This window comes from Lycium barbarum, chromosome 9 (genome assembly GCF_019175385.1).
Source record: "Lycium barbarum isolate Lr01 chromosome 9, ASM1917538v2, whole genome shotgun sequence".
Classification (NCBI taxonomy): Eukaryota; Viridiplantae; Streptophyta; class Magnoliopsida; order Solanales; family Solanaceae; genus Lycium; species Lycium barbarum.
The window spans coordinates 4,818,347-4,829,752 of NC_083345.1; the positions used below are offsets into that span (position 1 = coordinate 4,818,347).

At 35.3% G+C, this 11,406-nt stretch overlaps 1 protein-coding gene and 2 long non-coding RNA genes across 3 annotated transcripts; 1 reads left to right on the top strand and 2 right to left on the bottom strand.

The window, feature by feature from the left end:
• LOC132611549 (putative F-box protein At3g16210) lies at nt 1-1,110 on the top strand. The gene has a single exon (XM_060325970.1). It carries the CDS (start codon nt 1-3, stop codon nt 1,108-1,110), a length of 1,110 nt encoding a protein of 369 aa, XP_060181953.1.
• Nucleotides 1,111-3,439: 2,329 nt separating this feature from the next.
• Nucleotides 3,440-5,802, bottom strand: LOC132610289 (uncharacterized). Its single transcript, XR_009571106.1, has 3 exons — nt 5,555-5,802; nt 5,086-5,132; nt 3,440-3,994 (listed from the first exon to the last, which is right to left on the bottom strand). It is a non-coding gene; the product is annotated as an uncharacterized LOC132610289 (long non-coding RNA).
• A 2,805-nt stretch (nt 5,803-8,607) lies between these two features.
• LOC132610357 (uncharacterized) lies at nt 8,608-11,167 on the bottom strand. The gene is made up of 3 exons (XR_009571123.1): nt 10,634-11,167; nt 9,646-9,696; nt 8,608-8,867 (listed from the first exon to the last, which is right to left on the bottom strand). It is a non-coding gene; the product is annotated as an uncharacterized LOC132610357 (long non-coding RNA).
• Nucleotides 11,168-11,406: the final 239 nt, after the last annotated feature.

Sequence of the window (11,406 nt, forward strand, 5' to 3'; positions counted from 1 at the left end):
ATGGAACATAGTATGCTCTTTATTCCCCATGATATCCTATTTTTCATCCTTATTAGGCTACACGTTAAATCTTTGTTACGTTTTCAATCTGTTTCTAAGGCATGGAAAGCTATAATATGTGACAAAATATTCAAGAAAACTCATCGTGATCAATCCAAAGTGTCGAGTCCCCAAAAGCTCTTATTGGTACAATTGGATGATGGTGTATTCGAGTTTCGGGACTTGAAAAATCCCCAAATTGCAATACGAAAACAAAAGTTTCCCCTAAAGAGATTCCAACAAGTCCCAGCCTTGTGCTCATGTGATGGTTTAGTTCTATTAAAGAGCCATACAGCTTATAAATCATATGTTTTGTGGAATCCTTATACTAATGACTATAGAATTTTTAAATGTGAATATGTGAAAGCTTACAGTTGCACAACTCCACATGCTTGTGGATTTTGCTATGATTCTAGTGCCGATGACTACAAGGTTATATTGGTCTATAAATCGTTTTATGCTGTTTGTTATGTAAGTTATGAGAATAAATGGATGAAGAGAACAAGTGTTCATGTACAAGAACTTAATGCAAGGTCATGGGAGTGCAGTCAGGGGATAAGCGTTGAAGGTCGAGTATTTTGGTCTATTCAGTGGAAAATTAACCACTTAGTACGTCAAAATTCTAAGATTATATACTTTGACGTGAAGTCAGATGAAGTGAAGGAGCTTCAAAAACCAGATTTTATAGGTGAAAACGATCAGTTGTATCGATTGACTTCTTTGAAAGGTTGTGTTGGTTTATATGGTGGCAAAATCCATAGCAAAACATTCGACGTTTGGATCATGGAACAAGATGAATGGAAATTATTAATGAACATCAGTTGCAATTTCGTTTGCGAGCGATTTATAGTGAATAGTGTGCTGTTGGGCTGCATGAACCATAATGAAATTCTCTTTCAAACCATAGGAATAGGGCTTAAATATTTTGTTATCTATGATCTTGAACGACATCAATTCGTTAAACGAATTCTAATATCCAAAGATTCAAGACATTACACAGTTCCAATATGTTCGGAGAGTTTATATTTTCCGAAACCCAATATCAAGCGCAAGAGAAAGCAACTCAGCTAAAGAAGGTGATATTATGAAACTGCATGACCTACATGAGTGATATTGAGTCTCTTTAGGTTTAAAGTTTATTACTATACAACATTATTTGCTTTTTTTTTAAGAAACTGCAATCATCTTGTAATATTGAACATTAAGTATACATAGCGATGCACTCTCCACTTGTTTTATGTTTTTTCTATGCATTGTATAGGAGTGTTATGGGTTGGTTTGGGTCGGTTTTTGGTTGGAACCAAAATCAAACCAGTTTAGTCGACTTTTAATTATTAAAATCAAATCAAACCAAACATAATACATATCCATCGGTTTGGTTGTTGTCAGTTCGGTTTGGTTTGCATCGGTTTTTCAGTTTTTAAGAAACTTAATGGTATTTCTCTCTTCCATTTTTTTTTTCCTACGACTAGGAAAGATTTTTCCATCCCTTTTCAACTTATAATCAGTTATTACCCTTTTATTGTGGGAGTTATACTTTTCTTGGATTATGGAGAAAATGTCTTAAGATCTATAAGCTTTAATCAAGTGAATAAAGTTTATTAGAAATACAACTTTATTTAGGTAAATCTCATAGTTATTTCTTTGAATATGGGTTTGGATTTATGAATTTCTTATAAAAAATAGGCTTAAGGTGTAAAGTTCATTAGCCTGATAAGATAAAAAAAAATGATGAAAAAATAAACAAAGCACCTAAAATTATTTATCAAGATAATATATTATTATTTAATTTATAGTTTTCTGCTCTACTATTATCGTCATATACTCTAGGAATTGCATAATTTTTTTGTTTATTAAACTCGGATATATATAGTTAATTAATACAGGTATAAGATTCATCAAATTAATTCTGTTTCAATTCTTCTTTCATTGATATATTTAATTTTAATTTTATTTATCTAACATTTTGTATTTTAATAAAATAATAATATATATAGACAAAAAATCAGAAAAACAAACATTCTAAATTATGTATCTAGTGATGACATACCTTAAGAATAGTCACAAAAATGCTTTAAAACTAGTGTTGCTTATGTGGTCTACTATTTTTACCATCGATATATCACTTACTAGTAATTGTAAAAATTGTGTATATTATTTGGTCTGTTTGTTATTTTAATAAAACCAAACTAAATCAAATATTGTCGGTTTTTTAAGATTCAAACCCAAACCACAACCGTACAAACTATTGCTTTATTTAATGGGTTTAGTTCGGTTTGCGGTTTGGATCGATTTTAACCAAACCATGAACATCCCTAATTGTATATGATGCTGTCTTAAAGCATTCAGATATTATACTTTTCATGATTTACGTTATGTGGATAGCACATGTTTTCGATGAAATGAAAGATATGTTACATGATTATGGTATTCAAGAATAATGAAACGTGATTCAAGCATGAAATTTTACGGATGTGGTAAATGATTAATTAATAGGCTAAGGGGAAAATAGTAGAAAAATAAGAGAATATTATATGGCGCAAATAAAAATATATGTAAATTTTGGGAGTTTGAAACACAGAGAACTCTAACTATAGCTTATAGGTCTACTAGAATCCTATATTAATTCTACTTTTTTCCCGTCCTATTTTAGTTCTACACCTTCACGAATTTCTTTTTTCCTTTTTTGGGTTTGCTACATTAATACACCCTTTTTTCTTTATAATTTACAATAAACTCAGTTAAATCTTTGGTACATTTTTAATTTGTCTCTAAGCTATGGAATTCTATAAATGTGACAAAAAATTCAATAAAAGTCACCGTGATCAATCTAAAGAGTCGAATCCCAAAAATCTATTATTGATACAAATAGACAATCGGATATTCGAGTTTAGACTTGGAATATCCCCAAATTACAATATGAAAACAACAATATTTTCATCTAAACGGATTTCGAAATCCTACAGCCTTGTGCTTATGTGATGGTTTGATTCTATATTTCTATTAAAGAGCCAAACCATACGAGGCTTATGAATCATATGCTTTGTGGAATCCTTATACCAATGAATACAGAATCTTTGGATGTCCTTATATATGTGTGAAAGCTTTAAGCTACAATGCTGTACATGCTTGTGGATTGTGCTATGCCATGATTCTAATATTGACTCTAATATAGCTTATGGCTCTATTCTCTTTTCTGCATTCTTTACATTTTCACGTAATTACTCTAATTAATTATTAGCAGTAGCTTTTACTTGTTATTGCCCAAACTGTGAAAGATAAACACAACATTTAAAAATAGTGAAGTGAATATAAATAAATTAGTAACAAAAGTACAAAAGCTTTTGTTTACTACTATCCGAAAAAACTATCCAAAATTTTTACATTCACATCAAATCTTCAAAACTTGTCCTTTTGTGCCAAAAAATAAAAAGATTTAAGTTACATACCTTTTTTTTTTTAAGCGAGAGGCTGGGTACTCAGGCCATCTGTCACACCCTAGCAATGGTAGGGTATGACGGGCACCCGACTCTCATCAGAGTCGAGCGAACCCTTAGACATTCGCTCTATTAAAACCTGTTATTTCAAAAACCTTTAAGAACATAAATTTTTTCCAAATAGAAATCATTATCTCCATAACGATTATGAAAACTTTCAATCGATAAGTACTTTAGACCAATCTAAATCATCTAAAATACATACTCTTTTAAAATCCACAAAGGACTCAACTGACATCACTTTTTCGACACCTCGACAAACATACCACAAGACATTGTCTGCAGAAGTCTCTAAGAAGTAAACTGAACATTGTGAGTCAGGATAGGGCCCTGACATACCCGTAATCATGCATATCTATACATGACTTAGCACAGCTCCAGAATGAGGTGGAACTTGCCAATCCCAGCTGACGTCAGAGCATCCTAGCTACATACTTAACCTGCCAAACAATCTGGGGCTGCGGGTATGAACGCAGCGTCCCCAGGCAAAAGGACGTCAGTACGGACAATGTACTGAGTATGTAAGGTGGTAACAAATCATAATCATAACTTGACTTAGGAGAGAAGAAATCACAATCTAACTCAATACCTGCAGCCTTCGCTGGAAGAAACATAAATGTATACACGAAGTCTCAAAACAATCTTTAAGTAAATAATGCAATCCAACAAACATTCTTTAAGTAAATAACGCAGTCTAACACACATTCTTTAAGTAAATAATGCAATCTAACACACATGCCGCTTCCAACATGTTAACAAAATGGTCTCTTCGGACAGCCGCTTCCGGCTAGTATCACAATAGTCCCTTCGGACGGCCGCTTCCGGCATAATAACACAATAGTCCCTTCGGACGACCGCTTCCGGCATAATAACACAATAGTCCCTTCGGACGGCCGCTTCCGGCATAATAATAATGGCCCCTTCGTGCAGCCGCTTCCGACTAAATAATGATGGCCCCTTTGGGCAGCCGCTTCCGGCTAAATAATGATGGCCCCTTCGGGCAGCCGCTTTCGGCTAAATAATAATGATGGCCCCTTCGGGAAGCCGCTTCCGGCTAAATAACAATGATGCTATGGAATGTAAACATAAGTCGTAAATGAAATGAAATAGTAAAACCTCGCACCCCCTTCGGAGTGGTTTTGAAAATCTAAATAGTAAAATCTCGCACCCCCTTCGGAGTGGTTTTGAAAATCTAAATAGTAAAATCTCGCACCCCCTTCGGAGTGGTTTTGAAAGTCTAACTTTATCTTTCCTTTAGTATAAAACTAATTTCCTCGAAATCATTAGTAAAACCATATACACAACTCATCTAGCACCTTATGGGTGTTCCCTTCGGAACAGAATAGGAGTACAATATCAATAAACCATCACAAGAAACATTTAGACCTTACTCGTCTAAGAATGGAATCATATGGAGAACATATAGAATGAATAGCACAAGAATCATGAATCACATTCGGAACCTATGAGTAGAGTTACCCCAAAGTTCATATCATTCATCACTTACATCTAAGACATGCCAAAAGAAAGAAGGGTTAGCCTTATATACCTGTTAGCGACCATTCGCAAACACGTTCGCTTTGTCGCTCTTTTAGCCTATTTAACATAAAAGTAATGTTATCGTCAGTAGTTATACTGTTTAGCTCGTAAATCCGTAGCCCATCGCTTTATAGAACTTGTCCTTTAACCTATACATTCTCGTTTAGGGTTTTTCTTTATTTAAGGACTTAACGAAAATCGGGCAACATTTCCTCTATATATTCGCCTAACCTGAATTTCCAATTATTCTCCTGTTAACACAGAAATACCAACAACAGAGATGTACGTATAAAAATTCTTACAATTCAGCCCATAACAATTCCAACAACCCAACAACTTCTCTAAATCCATTTCAACCCACAATTTCCTATAACCTCAATTTTATGCATTTTCTTACTTCCAATTTTGACCAATCCAATTTTAATAATTCCATTACAACACTATTAATACAATTACACCATAAAATAAGAAAATCTGACCTTAATTTACTCGGAGGAATTTCTACACTTATTTGCTCCAATTTCACTATTTCTTCTTCCTCAATTCAATACTTTATGTCGTGCCTTCTTGAACGTGTAGAACATCTTTGAAATTTTAATAGAATTTTTTTTTTATAACGGACTGCCAGGGCCAAAAGCAGCCATGGCCGTATGCTCCATGGAAATTGGTTGCTATTCTATGGAAGATTAAGTTTCCTCTCTTTTCTATGTGTAATAAAAATGAACAGCCATATAGGGATCCTTTGCCCTTTTACACGTGTGCCTTGGCTGGCCAAAAATTCTTTTTATTAGTCATCATGCATTACATACTTTTATGACTCATCAAGTCCCTATTTCAGCACGTAATGCCACCCTTTAATTATTTAATGCCATGTGGCAACTTGCTAATAGTATTTATTCATTTAATCCCACTTAATACCATAATTAATTTCTTGATCTCAATTCACTTTAATACCAATTATTTTTAATACACTTCATATACTCATTTCCATGATTATGTGACGTAGCACTAGTCCATAGCCCCTTTTGGTACACATAAAATATTATTCTCAATCACCGTGGTCACACTTGTTAAGGCCTAAATTATTTTTGGACTTCATTCCTCATATACACCAAGTTCTTGATTTTCATGCTTGAATATAACAAAATCCTACGGCCTCGGTAAAACCGCTTATGTTGGACGGTTCAATTTCTTGGTCCAAAAATACGGGGTATTATAGCTTGGACCGTATTTTATTCGAATAAATTTTGAATCTTGACGAAACGTATTTCCTTCAATTTGTTTAACTTCTAATCCTTATGATACATCCATAGTCACTCTAACCACCTATAAGCTTGGGGGATAACCTCGTTTCAGTTACTAGTGTCATTTAACTCGCATGCTTTCCAACACATGAAAATACGGGACGTAACACCATCCAAAAGAAAGAAAATTTTAAGTATCTTGGGTCTTGTACAAGGAGATGGGGATATTGACGATGATGTCACGCATCGTATTGGTGCAGGGTGGATGAAATGGAGGCTCGCTTCAGGAGTGCTGTGTGATAAGAAGGTGCCACCAAAGCTTAAAGGCAAGTTCTACAAAGTGGTAGTGAGACCGACTTTGTTGTATGGGGCGGAGTGCTGGGCAGTCAAGAACTCACACGTCCAGAAGATGAAAGTTGCGGAAATGAGAATGTTGTGATGGATGTGTGGGCACACCAGGCGAGATAAGATTAGGAATGAAGCTATCCGAGATAAGGTGGGAGTGGAATCAGTGGAAGACAAGATGGGGGAAGCGCGACTGAGATGGTTTGGGCATGTGAGGAGGAGAGACACAAATTCCCCAGTGCGGAGGTGTGAAAGGTTGGCTATGGACGGTTTCAGAAGAGGTAGAGGTAGGCCGAAGAAGCATTGGGGAGAAGTGCTTAGACAGGACATGGCGCAGTTCCAGCTTACCGAGCACATGACCTTAGATAGGAGGCTATAGAGAAGTCAGATTAGGGTAGAAGGCTAGTAGGTAGTTCCACGTATCCCATCGTACTAGTAGTCACAGTTTTGATCTTCATTTTCTTGTCCTTTGATTCGTGCAACTATATGTTGGTCCGTGTACCACAATTATCGTATTTATTTGTGGTAGCTACTGTTTCTGTTTTCTCATACTGCTTTATCATGGTTTTTCGCTTTCATTAATTTCATTTTCGTATTGCTTTGAACTGTTTCTGCTTATCTGACATTTTCTCATCATGTTTTCTCTTGAGCCGAGGGTCTTCCGGAAACAACCTCTCTATCTTCCGAGATGGAGGTAAGGTCTGCATACATTTCCCCCTCCCCAGACCTCACAATGTGGGATTCCACTGGGTATGTTGTTGTTGTTTGTTGTTACCCTTTTTTTAATTAAAAATAAAATACGTTACCTACTATAAAATGACTAGATAATGTTAAACATTATTTATAGTACCTATTACTTTCTCCGTCCTGATTTATGTGACACTCATTCAATTATATACCCCTTTCAGCTGTATTTATGTAATAGTAATTGACTGGACACAATATTTAAGAATGAAATGAAGATTTTTGATATATGTGGTCTAAAATAAATCATAAATATTAGTGTAGCTGTAAATCATCTCATTAAGAATAAAGTAGAAAGTCTAAATTAAATTGTACTAAATATAGAAAAAGTCATATTTGGTGATTGACTAAAAAAGAATGAATGTCACATTAATTAGGACAGGAAAAGTACTAGATACTATAAATAATATTTAACATTATTTGGGCATTTTATAGTAGTTAACATGTTAGATCCCGTATTTTTATACTTTGGGACAACCCAGATTAACTATGATAATTTAAGGCCAAGACTATTCCGGGATTTGAAGTCGGGACTTTTGACCTTTGATTTTATTTTGAGACATAAGTTATATATGAAATTGTGGGCATTGAACTCTTAGGAAAAATTGGGACCACAATTCATAAAATTAGAATTAAAAATGTTGTGCAAAAATGCCACTGTGGCCGTGTATATGGGAAAAGGGTCCCACACATTGTGTGGCCAATTTTAAATGGTCCAACACATTGTGTGGGCCAAAGACTTATATAGATATTTTGTGTGGGACTTAATAGATGACCAAGTAGTCTTCTCTCCTCATTTCCACACTTCAACACTTAGAAAATAAAACAAGAAGTTGAAGAACCAAAAACCATGGCTCTCGGCCAAGACTAGGAAAAACCAAGTCAAAATTCATCCCTTCCAAAATTATTTCTTGGGTGCAAATAAACTATATTGAGGTCCCTAAGTAGCGTGGAAGAGTTGTTTGGGTCATCTAACCATTCATTGTGTCCAATTGCAAACCCTAGCCATTTGTGGTATTGAAGAAGAAAGGTAAGTTTTGCTCTTGTTCTGTCACGACCCAACTAGGGGCCGCGACGGGTACCCGATACTTGTACCGAGCACCCCTTATCTCGTATCGTACTTTTACTACTAGGTGGGCCGTATAGACTATACCGTATCTTTTTTTTTTTCTGTTGTTTAACGCTAACATTAATGGCATAATTGTAGACATGGACTTATAAACTTTGCTAGCACATTATACAACGACGAGGACCACAAAAGTACAAAACATCTGATTGTACATATCTGTCTACGAGCCTCTAAACAAAGTACATCTACATATACAAGAAGGACCGGTTCTACCGTGCCCGAATATGTACACAAAAGTAGTACCAAGAAATTGAGGCTCCGGAACAACTGGAGCGCTGCCACAGTACTGCTGATGGAGCTTCTAAGAGTCAAATCTGTCTACCTGTTGACCTGCGCGGCATGAAACGCAGCGTCCACAAGAAGGGACGTCAGTACGAGTAATGTACCGAGTATGTAAGGCATGAATAATAACATAAAAGAGATATAGCGCATGTCATGAAGTAGAAACACAACCTGTACATATAAGTGCACGTTGGCGGATACCATGCATGCTTAGCGCTGCGGAACGTGCAGCTCGATCCATATGTGCATATACTATAACGTATTGCTGCGGCACGTGCAGCCCGATCCATATACATATAATACTTTGCTTTCTTGGACAACATTTCTTTTCATATATATATAACATAGAACATATCATATTGCCGAGGCGTCGGCTCCGATCCATTTAACCATATATCCCGCGTCCGGGACGATATCATGTACCATACTCCAACTGATCAGGTGGCTATGCGTCTATAGCGCCTTCTCTTTCCCAATCTTCCCCATATACATGTACATATACTTATCGTTCGATAAACGAAACAATTAAGAAAATACGGGAATAACGGGCCCACCTCGGGTCAAATGAGGTGGCGTACACGATTTACATACGTTACATTTCATGACATCACTTGTGAGAGTTTTAAGGTAGTCGGGTCCTATTTGTGCAAGTTCTAGATGTTTAGGTAGTTTTTCAACATTTCATACAATATTTAATTCAATTCTACTGAATGAAAAAGGGGAAACTTTGGGTGCGGATTTCGGAGAATAGAGTTGTCCCCGAGGCTCGTATCCAACTTATTACGTTTAAGACATGCCATAGAAGGAAGGGTGAATCCTTACATACCTTTTCCGATTCATACACGTCTCCAAAATCAAGTTTCAAGTTCGCCAAAATCTACAATTTGGTCACAATTACCAAATGTTAATTGTAAAGCTTTAAGATTTCAATCTTAACCAATACTTGTCTACAAAAATTTGGGCAGCATCTCCCCTATAAATACACCATCCCCAAAATTCAACTTAGCCAATTTTTTTAATCAATATCAATCCGGGAATTCAACCCGGCCAAATTATCAACACAATGACAACAACCATGACTACAAAACACAATATAACACAACTAGTCTTCTTTCCAACATAATGCAATAGTTTTCATTCCAACTTCACATTTCCAAACCAATCTCAATGCTTTTACATTCATTACTAATCAAGATCATTACAATATAATTCGGAAGCATTTCATATCATTTCTACCAAATATTCACAAGATATACAAACTTTCCACCAAAACCATAATCCATCCAAAACTTCAAATCTTCAATCTACATATTCATAACATATTTCCATCTTCCAATTTCATCAACCATAATCATAATTTGCACCTTAATAATTTCATTTTCATAATTACATAAATCTACCATAAAATCACAAAACTTCTCATAACCACTTAACAACCAATCTTTCATGCCAATATGGACTATTATCCTTCCAAATTCACCAACTAACATAATAATTCACATTTAAAACTCCACTTCTATAATTACATAAAAACTTCATTAAAATCATATAATTTCCTATAACTATTCCCAATAATTTTCCATGCCAACTTGAACCATTTTCTTCCATTTCCAATATAAATTTCACCATAACCACAACTAGAATACAACATAAAATTCAACTCATATTATTTATACAACAATATACATATATGTCCACTTACATATATGCACACCCACTTTGTAAACTTCCATATTTCCATAAATTCTACTCATTTCTACATACTACAACATAAACCAACCTTCATAATATAATAAAAAGGGATTAATTCTTACCTTTTTCTACAATCTTCTTCACTTGACCAAGTTGTCAACTTGAAGAAACAAGTGTTCTTCCTTCCAAAATAATTACACCAAGTTGTAAAGGACCCTTTAATTGGTAGAAAATGATTTTTGAAAAAAAAAAATTTTTTTTTTTTTTTTTTTGGTCTAGAGCTTGGCCGAAAATGGCCTTCTTATTCTTGCTCTTCTTTCTCTTGTTTCTCTCTTTCTCAATTGTCTTGAAACTTCTAAATGTTTCAAGACAATTTAATGATCCTTTATATTAATTATCACATGGGAAATTTATTAATTTTGTGGGCTTGGGCCATAAGATGGCCGGCCACCCCTCTCCTTTGGGCCTTAATTCGTTTTTTATTTTTTTGGGCCAACTCGGTTGATCCCGAGTTGGGCCTAGCCCACTGACCTTTCGACCTTAAAACGTCCATATCTCCTTGTACCGATGTCACCTGGGAACCCACGACCTATGGTTGGAAAGCTAATTCAATTATCTACAACTTCTATTTCTTGGTATTTTCCAAATTCCAAACTTATAATACCGTTTTTTCCCCTAGAAGTCAGATCACCCGAAAACGTTTTCTTAAAACTATTCGTTTGGAGGACTTCCACTTTGATTTGGCCCAAGGGTCCTTCTTGAGTTGTGTTTAACTTCACATATGTGATTCATATGAATTTTCAGATGTCCCAAAAAAATCTCGATGTGTGGGCCCCACCTCAGCAAATAATCTGACGTTAAAAAATACGGGATATAACATGTTCTATGTGTTGTG